At 39.6% G+C, this 14,025-nt stretch overlaps 1 protein-coding gene across 1 annotated transcript; it reads right to left on the bottom strand.

Moving 5' to 3' along the window:
* Positions 1 to 6,831: 6,831 nt before the first annotated feature.
* Positions 6,832 to 13,823, bottom strand: LOC148082604 (very-long-chain (3R)-3-hydroxyacyl-CoA dehydratase 1-like). The gene is made up of 7 exons (XM_087789837.1): positions 13,577 to 13,823; positions 11,984 to 12,101; positions 11,696 to 11,714; positions 10,805 to 10,893; positions 9,385 to 9,506; positions 8,165 to 8,343; positions 6,832 to 7,389 (listed from the first exon to the last, which is right to left on the bottom strand). The coding sequence occupies exons 1-7, from the start codon at positions 13,693 to 13,695 to the stop codon at positions 7,307 to 7,309; spliced, it is 729 nt and encodes a 242-aa protein (XP_087645963.1). The 5' UTR covers positions 13,696 to 13,823; the 3' UTR covers positions 6,832 to 7,306.
* Between the last annotated feature and the right edge of the window lie 202 nt (positions 13,824 to 14,025).

The raw sequence follows: 14,025 nt of genomic DNA, 5'->3' as shown, positions 1-14,025 counted from the left end.
CGTCTTTAACTGTCACTCACACGATCACACACAGGTGGGAGTAGGCTGCAGCGCACCAGATGACTTACCAGAGCAAATGATGTTAAGTGTCTTTCTGAGGTACACAATCATATCCAGAGCTGGGATTGAACCTGCAACTTCTTGGCCATGAGCCAATTACTCGTTCAAGCTTCATCACCCATCTGAGGGTCTGAGGGGTCTTAAGAAAATATATGGTACAAGAAAGAGGAAATCCTGCTTCCTAATGCAAGGTGATCGCTCGGGATGACCCACATTTTCTTTTGATATCTATGCATGTTTACCAGGTGTTCATAAAAACACTTTTAATTATGAGGTGCCTTGTTTATTTAATCCATTAACCATACAGATGAATCGATATAGGTATGGTGAAGATGCATTATACCCAAATATAGATCTACATCATAATTCATAAAGCTTTTTAGTTGATGTAAAACTCTTAAAATGGTTAATCCAAAACCAGTAAATAAACATTTGTGTCGATAAATGTCATGTTCTGAAATATCCGTGTCAGCACAGAACAAAGACAAACCTGGTCCTTCTAGCAGTCATAGGACTCTTATGTAAAAGACCCCAGATAAGCCGAGCAGAAAGGTCAGGTTGGTCTTTAGGAAATACCAGATGAAACAGCAAATGAAAGCTAAACTGCAGCCAGCAAGGAAGTGAAAAAGTGCCTGGTGGACAGTTGAATTGACAAGCCAAGCTCAGACAGGAAAAGAGATGCAGCTGCTTATCAGAGGTCCCTTAGCACTTGGGTTAGTGAGAAAAAAAAAAGGTCCTCACAAGTCATCACTTTGTGCTCATTTTTTATTTGCTACTTATATCCTGTTTCTGGTTGTAATAACAGAGGGGTCTGCAATAACAATGTTGCTTTTTCAAAGGTCTGCTATAACCTTATCAAATAAAACAAACAACAGGCAAGTTGCACCTCAAGGGACGTGAGACACATGCCAGCAGAGGGAAAATCAAAGTGAGAAAGAGGTGTGACTGCGAGCTCAGTAAGAAACAATGTATTGTTGACACATCAAATCTTTGCCAGAAGAACGCCACTCAAACCGAAGGTGCAAAGAAAATGATGTTATGTAGACTGAGCATGGACTGCAGTGACAAAAAGATGAGAAAAAACAGAAACCTTGAAAAAAGAATGAAATAGTTTGAATAAGGTTATTCATTGTTTACAGATAATTTACCAATATATTTTATGAACCATTAACTACATTAACAGCAATTACTTTAATACATCCATCACTTTCAGTAAGTAAATATATATATATTTTATTCTTTAACAACAGTCTATGAAATAAAGTAAAACAATCCCGTTGCCAAACTGTTGTTTTTTGTCTTGCTCTACTTAGAGAGTTCCATCTAGCGGCACGAAAAAAAACTACGTTTGAGGAAAACGTTAAAAAAATCGTCTATAAAAAAAATCCAGCAAACAAAAAATATATATATATAAAAAAAGAACCTGGAACAAATACATAATTTTCATTTTCTAAACAAAAACATATTTGTAAAATTGATAATTATATTTCTGATATGAGATTCACATTTGTGGTTCAAAGTTTAAGTAGCCTTCAGTTTAACATGCACAGTCAGAGCAAGTAACGATGTTATGAGCATTGACAAGCGAGGACACAACACCATCGATAGATAGTTGCATGGATGGATGGATGGACACTTTATTGATCCTCCGGAGGAGAAATTATTTTGTCTAGCTGCAATTAAACATCTATCCAAAGAAATAAATACAATAAATACAAACATATACAAAAACATTTATAAATAATTCAAAAATTGCCCAAAAAAAGGAAAAAGCATGTTAAGCATGAAGTAGAGGAACAAAGGACATCTTAAAGCGTTCAGTTCTGCAGTGCATGGAGAGGAGCCTTTGGCTGCAGTTACTCTTCTGAGCCGCCATAGTAACATGCAGAGGGTGTCGAGGGTTTCTCCGGATGCTCTTCATAAGTGCCTTCATCATTTTCTCCAGCACATTTCCTGATCAGCCAGTTACTGTCTCTCCAGGTCATGCCTCCGCCCCAACACACAACCAAAAAGAACAGGGCACTAGCTACAACAGACTGATACATGACAAGAAAGATTTGACTGTCAACATCACGCAGTGTCAAATTTTTGTTTTATGTTTGAAAATGAAAAACTTTTCGCTTGATGAAGATCAAAATAAAAGTTATTAATACTATATTTACATTCCTGGATACAAGTCTGGATATCAAAACCATTAGCTATTTGTAGATCCCACTTATTAACAATGAAGTGATGGTTGACCCAAGATTCAAACTTCACTCATTTTCTACTCACCCTCATGTCGACCAAGTGTTGGGATTATTTTCTGAGTAATCTGCTCCTTTTTAGAGTCATAGTTAAAACTGTACGTCCATGTAGCGACTGAGTGCTGAGGGAATAGAAGAATTGTTTCAGAAAAAGACAAAATAAGTCCATATTTTACCCTTCATTTAAAGAATGACAAGCGATATAAACAGGAAGTACTAAAGTATTAAATATCGCGGGTGCTTCCAGTGTAGACAGTAGACTGTATGCACTCTGGAAGGGCCTCATCCACTCTGCTGTGATTGGTCAGACATCAAGATTTGTCACTGCGTGTCATCAATCCCAGAGGTCTCCACCTCCAAGGGACTTGTTGTGTAAACAAAGCAGGGTGTAATTACAGCTGGCTCTAGGAGGAGTGAAGCCATTATTACTCCGCCCTTGTGACCTCTCATTCGCCTATATTTCAGATAGGGGGCGACCTTTATAAAGTAATAACTTCAAAACATGATGAGAGACTTACTGCATCTTGGAGAGGAAGAGGATCATTGTAATAAGCCAAATAACAAATGGCAATCTTTGTTTTGGGCTTGCAAAGTTTCTCTTATTTGATTTGCAAAAATGTAAGATCGTTACAAATGCGACTGGCTCAGATCCACCGACAAGCCACGCACTGCAGCAGTGCCACTTCAGCTCGCTCGATATAGCAGCGGCGCGTCACACTGACCGAACTGTAGACACCGCAGACACAACTCACAGCAGCAGGTCATCCTGGTTTTCTGTAAATGAATGGAGTTTAGAGAATCTAAGTGTGGCTCCAAAGCGTGTCCTAATAGGGCCGGGTGTGCGGGGTCGAGGCCGTTGTGCGGGCGACACTTGTGGGGATAAGTATAGCCATGGAGCCTTCACACCAGGAACTTCTCGATGAGCACATTCAATAACAATATTTGGACAACAAAACCCTTGTGGAGTCAGTGATCTCTGAAGATCTAAAACCTCTAAAGGACCCAAGTAAACATTTATTTATTTGTCTGCTGTTTCCCTAAGTATACGCGAAGGTAAATATATCAGGTATATTTAAGCATATGTGTACTAAGATATATGTACTTGTAGTGTACTAGAGGTATAGTCATTTTAGATACTTTTCAGACTAAATATGTACATTTAAAGTTTACATAATTATATTTTCAAGTAAAATCATCTGTATTTGTGTATTAGATATACACTCCGATTCTATAGTTTTGTTTGCAGAAGTATACTGTTGAAGGTATACTCAAAATACACTATTCTCCACACTACTAATGTAGGTTCATAATTCTGCATCACCACAATAGCACGGTTGCCAAAAGAAAAAATAAGTACGTAAACGTCAGTGTTATACTTAAAATCAGGGGTCCCTAACGATACGGTACCGGTCCGTGGGTCAGTAGGTACCGGCCCGCGGAGAAAGGAAAAAACATTTGCATTATCTCGGATTTTTTTATTATCCGAATCGCGATGTTTTCTTTTGAAAAGTTACCGGATTCTCTTCTCGCATCTGGGTCACGTGATATTTTCGCGGCGTTATGGTGAGTAAAACATGCACTTTATACTCGTTTCATGGCGCATCGGTATTTTACCAGTATCATCTTATTTTGAAGGTACGTTTACACGTTACCATAGCGACCAGAGAGCACGCGGAAGAGCATGATAAACACAACAGAGTGGATGTTACGTTCTGTTATGTTTTGGGCGTGATCGGCGACCAATGGTACAAACAAGGTTGGGGATACCTTATCTAGATAAAGGATACATGTGCAGCATCATAATCCACCATTAAGTGGGGTTCTTTTTGTTTACTAAATAACGTCACAAATGAAGAATAATAACACAAATGTATGTATTATTTGTCTAAGAAATACAAGAGTTTAAATAAAGGTCAGAAAACATTTTTGTCTTCACTGTTTATCCCAACGGTACAACAAAAAGATCTAGAGTTTACAGTAACCTTCATACTTGTGAAAAGTTCCATCCGTGCTTCCTATCATGCGTTAAACTTAAAAAAAGCAAAGTATTTGTTCTCTTCCTCTGCTGAGTCTCACCTGATCCAAACAGATTACATTAACCTGGGTCCACTATTATTACATGTCCACAAGACATGCAGACATAACTGACAGACTTGCAGTGGTTTCCTCTCTGATCCCTGGTATATACCACGTCTGTGGCTGCAGGCTACTCTTATTTGTTATTGAGGGAAAGACTCTCAATCCTTTTCTACCTGTTGTATGTTGCAGTTGTGCAGCGGGTCGACAGTGTGTCTGAAGGGATCGCAAACTATGGAGGAAAGATAGTAGAAGTGGAAACTGACTTGAAGAAGCTGGGTAGGTTGAGGTCGAAAATTGGAATGAATTCAATATTTGTCATGCTTGAACAGATTTTGTTTCTTCAGATGATCAGACTGGAGAGAAGTCAGAGAACACCACGACAGAGATCCAGGCGTTCAAGAACAACATCTGGGTCCTTCAGAAGCAGCTGTCTGAGGTGGAGGATCGTATCCACAGCGATCAACTTCAGCTGAGTCAGCTGCAGAACATTGGCTCAGACATCCAGAGCAGCCACGGAAGCATCCAGGGGCTGCTGTACAGCAACACATAAACGGCACCTTGCACTCCCATGGAGGTGCGATCGGAGGTCTACAGGATGATACGGCGAGGCTGCAGCGGGAGCTCCAGCAGCAGGTGAAACTCCAGAACCAGGCTCTGCTCAGTATCAGCAGCCTGAACTTGACGCAGGCCCAGCAGCGCGGCCTCATCGCAGCCCTGCACCGGTCGGTGGACGACACCAGTGTTACGATACAACAGATTCGAAGTGACTATCAAAGCCAGGCGACCCGGCAGACACACTCGGACGTCGCTTGGCTTCGGAATAAAGTGGAAAACCTGCAGGTTTTGGCCAGTAACGCCTCGATTCTGGCCAAGGCCAACAATGACAGTCTGGAGGAGGCGGGCTCTCAACTCACCTTGATGACCGGTCAGCTGCAAAACGCCAGCAGCCTCGCCGAGTCACATGACCAGACCCTCAGGGAGCTCCTTGTTACTTGTTTGCTGTAATGTGGTGCATTGGGAAAGTGAGTTTGACCAACCCTGGCCCAGAACATGTTCGTGAGTTGAGTTTGAGCTATGATCCAGTGTCTGGCATTTGTAGAAAGTTTTTTGGGAAAAGTAAGTCTTTACCTTTTTACTTCTACTGTTTTGTCATCATAATTATCAGTTTATTTGATGTGACCGAACTAAGATAAACTATGTCAACTGTAACAAGAGGCGTCGCAATAAGTCCAAGTCTTGCGGTCAAAAAACAACATGATGGAAGATAAAGAAGAGGAAGTGTTACACGAAGGATTTACTAAAATATCTTTCAACTTTCTAGATAGTAACTGATTTTAAACAAATGTTCGCAACTCTGTCTTTGATTCAAATGTGGCCTTTATTCTTTTCCTGCAACTTGCAAATGTTGGATTTAATTCATCAGTCAACATGACCTTTCTACCATTCACATTCGTCTGCCCTACTCAAGGATTCACTGCCACCCGCTCAACACAAAGATCACATATGATCGCACAATAGCACCATAGTTCAACAAGGGGGTCTGGGAGGAATTTACGGGTTTTTTGTGTCAATGAACAAACAGTTACTGATGCAGAAACAGTAAACATTAAAAGCAACATGAAAAAAAGAAGCATGGGAGAGGATGGTGGGGCTGAGCTGCTTAAGAGATCAATAACTTAAGAACAGAAGTCGGAGCAGCACGTTGATAGTTGAGGTACGACATGGTTATGCTTGTTTTCAACAGGCACAACCATCTGAAAATGTTTTAATAGGACTAGAAAAAAACTTTAGACTTCATCATTATGTGCTTCACTTCCCCCCAAAACCTTCCTTTTGTTTTCAGTTGCCATACAATGTTTTTTTTTTACATTTCTAAAGACATTAAATTGTGTTCAGTAATTGCTTTTTAGGCTAAGAGAGTTTCAATTTTCTTTTTTACACATTATGTCCTGAAAGTTAAAATAATCTAATGTTTTGTTTTTGAAAGAAAGCAGAATTAATATTTTTATTTTTCTTATATATATAAACTGTATATATAAAGTACATGTCTCATCATGTCTGTTTCTGTTTCTCATTTATGCACAATCTTTTCTTTCTTCCAAATATGTCTTCTGACTCGATGAGGTCACAGGTTTAGATTCTTTTAGTAAACAATGTCCTCACTTTAAAAACATCAGAGTCAATGTAGACTTGACTGGACCTTCAAATGTGATTGTACATCCTCAACCTTCTTTTTTGTGTTGTGACCCCTAAATCGTGTCTTTATGATTCAGTGTGTGTAACTTGAAACCTAAAACAGTCTAACTCTTGCCTTCTCAGGTGCAGATAAAAAAGTAAGAATCCGCTAACCTCTGATTCTTCAGCATCACCGACATGATCCATACGAGCTGCTAGCTTTGGTTTAGTCTATAGGGGGCGCTGCTACGCACAGTTGTGAAAGACGGAATAACATGTCTGAATTTATTTGACACGGATTCAAACTCATATCTCTGCACCAGTACACACACACTGTGTATTTGAGGATCGAAATACATCCTTGGAGGTTCATTCTTTCATTGAAATTACACATTCAAGGAGACAATTGATGTTTTGTTCCGTCTTTAAGCATCAATATGTGGGTCATTCTAGCAAATGTGTGCCTGAAGTCGGAAGTTCCAATAACAAATTAACCAGAAACAGCACTTTTTAAAACCATCATTACAATAAGTTATACTGACGTGAAGCCTGGTGAGAATTAAACATCTTAATTTCAGCCTCTGACTCTCCGTCGTGGTGGTGTTGATCCTAGTTCCATGTGATGGAGGTCTTAACTTCCACTGGGGTTGTAAACAAGTTGTCCCCGGGGAGTAGAACACAGTTCAGATGAAGAGGGGGAGATGGAAGCGGGTGACTGGGTGAGGTGGCGTAAGGGATCAGTGGGTCTAATCATCTTTCTCGACGATGACTTCTCCGTGGAGAACTCGTCTTCTCTGCCGCAGCATGTGGAAGAAGAGCTGAGGAAACACTGGAAACAACAAGACACTGGTTAAGATGAGGAGCAAGAATGATGTCATACCTGAGAAGAAAATTCCTCTTGAACACACCTGTGGGTTACACCAGGCGCATGTACATCCTTAACTTGACGGCAGTGACATCTAGTGGTAGTTTTAGGTACATTGACAAGGTGATATTGTAATACTGAGGAAAATGAAACTAAACACAGATTTTGACATAAACTGTACCAACTGAAAAAAATGTAAATGGTCTAAGAAAATGTAAATTCTGGTAGAATACGGAAACATTTGAACCCCAAAATATTACATATCAGATCAAAGGACAGACGTAATGTATGTATGATGTATGATGTAAAAATACTTAACTGTACTTTGTTGTCATTACAGGAATATCATTTTGGTAAAGTTTAATGAAAAACAGAGAAAATGGAAACATGTTTTAAATCATTTAAGCATCATCATGGTCACTGCTTGTTGTTATTCTCTGTATTAAAATCTGACCCACACTGGAGATCGCAGCTTTAATATAGTTATTGGTGTATTTAAAAAATCCTTGGACAATATTTTGAAGGAAACGCGTAACATACGAATTAAGATGATGAACAACTAAATCTGTATTTTCAATGCTGCAAAGGAAGATGCAGAAATAAAGATAACATCTATTTTTCAGCCAAAGAAACATTTTAATTTTTATCAGATTTATCGTTCAGATATTTTATGCGCGCAAAATATGTACTGAATGGAGAATAAAATCTAAAATGTTGGTGCTTTGAAGACGTATCTTACGTGGGATGTAGGACAGCATAATGATGATGAGACAGTAGTAGTAGTCGAAGGACACGTTGTACTTGTTGGGGAGCCTCATGGAGTACATTCCAGTTCTACGTACGAACGGCAGAGCAGCATAAATGGTTAGCAGCTCCCCGACCACGCCCAGAGGATACAAGACGATGAAGAAGTTGTATCTGTGTCAGAGAAAGATGTTGAATTAAAGTCCAAGAAAAGAATCGGAGCACACTCAAAGACAACTGTTATGCAAAAATCCATCAGCAAACATCGAACAATGTTAAACTAAAGATACATGTATTAATCATCAAATGAGTAGGACTACAACATTAAAAGTAGCATCACAAGAATTAACTCCCATTGTGCTGATGAGATTGTTAGTTAGTTTACATGCATTAAAACGCATCTTAATGAATAATTTCAAATGTATCGCTTCATTTTTGAGGTGTAGATTATCGTATTTGTGCATGTGACTCGTGATGCCTGCCTGACTGAAGATAAAAAGACGAGATCAAACCCCCTCACGTGGGACCACACTCTCACCCAGCTGTGACTCAGCATTACAAAGACACGTAGAGGAGTGGATGTGAGAGAAACGCTGGTGAAACATTCCATGACCAAAACAGATGCTCTTAAAAAGAGGAGCAGCTGAACATGAGACCTCCTCCGGGGGCCTAGAGTCCCCTCCACACTTCAAGATGTCGAAGAGTGGGGGCTGGGAGCTCAGAGGTTCTGAATCAACCTGAAGCAGACGGAGGTCCGCTCACATAAGACCAGTGGTTCCGTGGCATTCAGTCTTCCAAGGCTGTAAGGTGCCAGGAGTGTGAGTGGGGGTCCAGCTGACGGCTCCAGTTACGCTGGACTGCAGCGTCACAGGCACCTTTCCCACTGTAGTGTGCATGACATCACATTACAAATGACAAACAGCTCGTTTACTTTCACGTTTAACCTCGGCAAGTAAGATCTTGTGTGACCTATAAGATGTCATAATACAGTTGTTTATTTACTTTGACCGTTGTTAGCAAAAACTTTCACACATCATCTTAAACCTCAGAGTAATCTGGCGTGTTAGTGACGGACGGTTTGAACAGCAGTTCTTGATGACCATTATTAAACACATGCTCATCAGTGTAATCCAGTCATCAAGCGGACACACTGCGATCTCCGGCAGTTGGAGCCGTAAAGTCATGCTACACCACATAACCAAGACACGTCTCCACCTGGCCCATTTGATGAAGTACGGCAGGTGGTGGAGCAGTTTGAATGTGTAGTAGGAATATCTGGTAATCTCTGTCACCGTCCACACCACCAGGAATAGGATTACGCTTTCCTCACTCTGGATCTAGAGTCGGGTCATAGGATTGGTAAATACACAAGAAATATTGACCACAAGACCACACATGTACACCCTTATGTACACCTTATTTACCCAAACATTATTTTCCTGTGTTCATTTCAAGAAGATAACAATAGCTTTTGAAGCATTGAAAATATCCTCCATAGCAAAAAGCGTAGTTTGATAAAAGATGGTGATATTGGGAGTAAATTAAAGTGCTACAGCTTTCTTTAAGAAAATGGATGCACCCTTCAAAATACTTGTGGGTTCAGATGGTAATCCAGAACACTACATACTGGATTTGATTTAGTTTTGAGCTATTATACACCCAGTGTCATGTGACCATCAAACTACTTCACTATTTACTTCAAGTTTTGAAGTTATAAGAAGATAAAACAATAAACGGACCCAAAATGAGTTTATCAGAAGACTTCCCCACTGAGAAACATGTAAAATGGCGAGTGTGTAAGAAAGAATTCACAATGTTTCAATTCCACTATTCCACTATGGAGAACCAGAAACACTATTAAAAGTTTTTTAAAGACTCTGTAACAGAAATATTTAATAGAGTTGAGTAACGAATAATGGACTGAAATTAAGTTTATTAATTCCAGTAATTTGCTCCAAAACAAATCTGTTATTCTGAAGAACAAGAATTGTTATTCTGCTCGTAAAACTCGACATGTAAAATCAATATTCATACTCACTTGTCTTTTATACAAAATTATGTTTATGGAGGAAGTTGTGTCTTTAGTTGAAACTAAATCATATTTACATAAAACAAGTGTTAACAACACATGCACTTGTGACAGCAGGAGAAAGACAAGAAGAAAACATCCTGTTTGAATCGAGCTACACCTGACATCAGGGGAAGTACATTCTTTTAGTTCTTTGTTTTGAGTTGATTTAAGTTCCATGCATCTTCATATCTATTGGAAATATAAAGTCCACTTAACACTTCTTTCTGAGCATTAAATCTGTGGTCCATTCTTTTAAGCAACAGTCTAAAAATGATTGAATAATCCATGTGGTGTGTCAGCGGAAGCTCTCGCCTAACAGATCCAAACTAGTAAAACTACATTTGACTTAAAGATTCTTTTGACCCAAATACAGTCGTCTGTCATTCATGCTCTTCATGTCCGTAGTGGAAATGTAATCGTCTCAACACTCTGTTGCTGTTTTAGTTTTGGACAGAACAATCATGTGATCAGGATCATTTGGGTGTTCAGCACAAATCTGTAACTCACGGTAGAACAACTGCTAACTCTTCAGCTCTGGAGTCCAGAGTTGAGCAGCTCACTCACCTGTCTGATGCTGCTGGTGACGAACCAAACCATGAAAATCCTTGAGCACACTTGAACCCCAGTAACAATCACAGACGTCCTCACGATTCCTGTCAAAGAGTTGAGCTAGTAAATAATTTAAACCTCTTATTAAAGCATGATCATGATTGTAAACTTGTCATAGATTCTTCATCTCAACATGCCTCACTGTCGCCTGAATGACCCGTTGTGTCACTTTGAAAAACTCTTATAGGATCCTAAGACAGACTTCCATGGTTTTGATCATAATCCAGATCACTGATATGATAGTAGCAACAACAAACATACGGTTACCAGGACTAGCTGCTTTGTTCAGTACATGTGAGAGATAATCTAAATAACCATGTTTTGTCATTTTTTTTCCCCCCCAAGTCCATTATTATTCTTGGACAAATCCAGTCGAGAGTTTTCTCTGTTTAAAAAAGATGATATCCATTAATATTGTTTCAATATATAAGATAATAATGTATTGTATATCTTAAAATGTCACTCATTCTTATCAAATAAGATTATATTATATATATATTTTTTGTTTTGGCATTTTGTTAATCATCAATACTTTAAACAGGTCATTTAAATCATTTAGATTTTCCTATGTTCATTTCTTTTACTGAGTAAAGTACTATTATCAAAATAAACTTAAACCTCTTCAGGTTCAAGTGGTTGTTTAAGGGTCCACGTACACAAGGATTTGTGTATTGAACATGGACCGATGAGAAAACATATTTAGAGATTTGCTGAAATTGCAGTGAAGCTTGGTTTTTAATTCTAGAGGACAAATTAACTGGTCCTGGTTTGTATAACAGGGTTAGTTAAGGTTTATGTGTATTTATTACTAAAGCTAAAGAATCATGACCATGAGTGACAACCCACCTATAGCGCAGTGTCCCACCTGTAAAATAAGAAAGAGAAAATGTCAGTGGAGCTTCATCCTCTTTTCGTCAGTTTCTCTCTTTCATATGATATTGTGTTGTTTACCGTGATGAGTTAATTCAGAAAAACTAACTGCAGTTACTTATTTTCTACTCATATACTCATGGCTACAGCTGGGTGACACACAGACCCTTTCAACTCTAGTTCATATGTGACCCTGCACTGAGGGAGGAAACCAGAGTTTGGGGAACAAAAACAACTTCACGTAATAAGCAAAAATAGTCTCACCTCAACTAAAGCAAAAGTCTGAAAGAACTTGAGGGTCCTGGCTATACTTCTGTACAGACCCTTGTGTGTTCCTTTTTGGATGTAGAAACGCATCATCGCCATTGCCAGAACCAGCCACCTGAGGCAGACATAAGAACTTCATCAGTGCATGGATCCAGTTCACATCCATAGAGATCATTGCTGCGAGTGCTTTGTCGTGAACATGAGTCTGGTCAACTCCCAAAGGGATGAACTTAATGTTAATGTTTAAAAGGTACAGACAAGTCTTCATCCATGTGTCGAGGTCCAAGAAATTAGATCAGGAAGAATGGAGGCCGGGCTGTCGTTCTTAAAGAAACCAATAGCAAATAGAAGTAAACTCAAGTGTGCTATCAGTACACTTGTTTTATACCAAAATTAAAGCAGTATTCTAAGTAAATAGTAGTATATTCAAATGTACTAGGAGTTTACTCATTATATTATTTTATTATATAAAGAACATTAAATTAGTATAATGGAACACTAAGACAATTTAAGTATATTAAAGTATACTATAAGTATGATACTTTATACTCAAATTTAAGTTGTATACTGGAAGTCTACTTTTGACACCCCTTAGCAAATAAAAGTATATTCAAATGTACTATGAGTTTACCTGTTTTATACTAAAATTGAGGTAGAACACTGCAAGTTTTACTTTTGACATACTATACTTCAAAGTATTACACTTATGTATATGTATTTCTTTTTCCTTATGGCAACCGTGTTATTGCGGTGATGCAGAAGTAAACAGTTCAAATGATGGGTAATGCTAGAGAAGCAGGGTTGCTTATTTGCATACTTTGTGAGTCAGGTAAATGTAGTACACTTTACTAAGGTACACACTAGGATTATGAACCTACATTAGTAGTGTAGAGAATAGTGTATTTTGAGTATACCTTCAACAGTATACTTCTGCAAACAAAACTATAGACTCAGAGTGTATATCTAATACACAAATACAGATCATTTTACTTGAAAATATAATTATGTAAACTTTAAATGTACAAATTTAGTCTGAAAAGTATCTAAAATGACTATACCTCTAGTACACTACAAGTACATATATCTTAGTACACATATGCTTAAATATACCTGATATATTTACCTTCGCGTATACTTAGGGAAACAGCAGACAAATAAATAAATGTTTACTTGGGTCCTTTAGAGGTTTTAGATCTTCAGAGATCACTGACTCCACAAGGGTTTTGTTGTCCAAATATTGTTATTGAATGTGCTCATCGAGAAGTTCCGGGTGTGAAGGCTCCATGGCTATACTTATCCCCACAAGTGTCGCCCGCACAACGGCCTCGACCCCGCACCCCCGGCCCTATTAGGACACGCTTTGGAGCCACACTTGGATTCTCTAAACTCCATTCATTTACAGAAAAGCAGGACGAGCTGCTGCTGTGAGTTGTGTCTGCGGTGTCTACGGTTCGGTCAGTGTGACGCGCCGCTGCTATATCGAGCGAGCTGAAGTGGCACTTTCGAGTGACACGGTCCTAAAAACAGCAACAGTGTTTCAGGGAGCGGCGAACTTTACAGGCGGTTCTGGTTCGAGCGGACGACACCTACCCGGCCGTCATGGCGATGTTGTAGAAGGTCAGCCATGCGGTGGCGATGGCGCTTTTCGTTCTCTTCTTGTTGTTGTTTTCCTTCTCCTCCACCGTGCCGTCCTCCTCGCTGGACGCCATGGTGCCGGGGGCAGGGTGGGCAAGTCAGGAAGAGAGCTGACAGCTGGGGCCGGTGGGGCGGGGGGTTGCGGGGTCATCCATCCATCTATCCGCCCACGGCGCCCCCCTCTCTCCCCCGGGACGAATGCTGCGACAAGTGCGTGGCTTGTCGGTGGATGTGAGCCAGTAGCATTTGTATTTTGAAGTTATTACTTTATAAATGTCGCCCCCTATCTGAAATATCGGCGAATGAGAGGTTACGAGGGCTGCGTAATAATGGCTTCACTATCCTACAGCTGTAATCACACCCTGCCTGTTTACACAACGAGTCCCTTGGAGGTGGAGACCTCT

Source organism: Callionymus lyra, chromosome 4, assembly GCF_982586985.1.
Source record: "Callionymus lyra chromosome 4, fCalLyr1.hap1.1, whole genome shotgun sequence".
NCBI classification, from domain to species: domain Eukaryota; kingdom Metazoa; phylum Chordata; class Actinopteri; order Syngnathiformes; family Callionymidae; genus Callionymus; species Callionymus lyra.
This window is presented reverse-complemented; position numbering and strand designations above follow the sequence as displayed.

Excerpts from the sequence above, each read along its gene's own strand:
- LOC148082604 (XM_087789837.1), bottom strand. The coding sequence starts at position 13,695 with ATGGCGTCCAGCGAGGAGGACGGCACGGTGGAGGAGAAGGAAAACAAC. Across the intron at positions 9,507-10,804 it reads TCACCAGCAGCATCAGACAG|ATCCAGAGTGAGGAAAGCGT; the intron begins GTGAGTGAGCTG and ends ACCCGACTCTAG. Across the intron at positions 8,344-9,384 it reads TACTTCATCAAATGGGCCAG|ATACAACTTCTTCATCGTCT; the intron begins GTGGAGACGTGT and ends TCTCTGACACAG.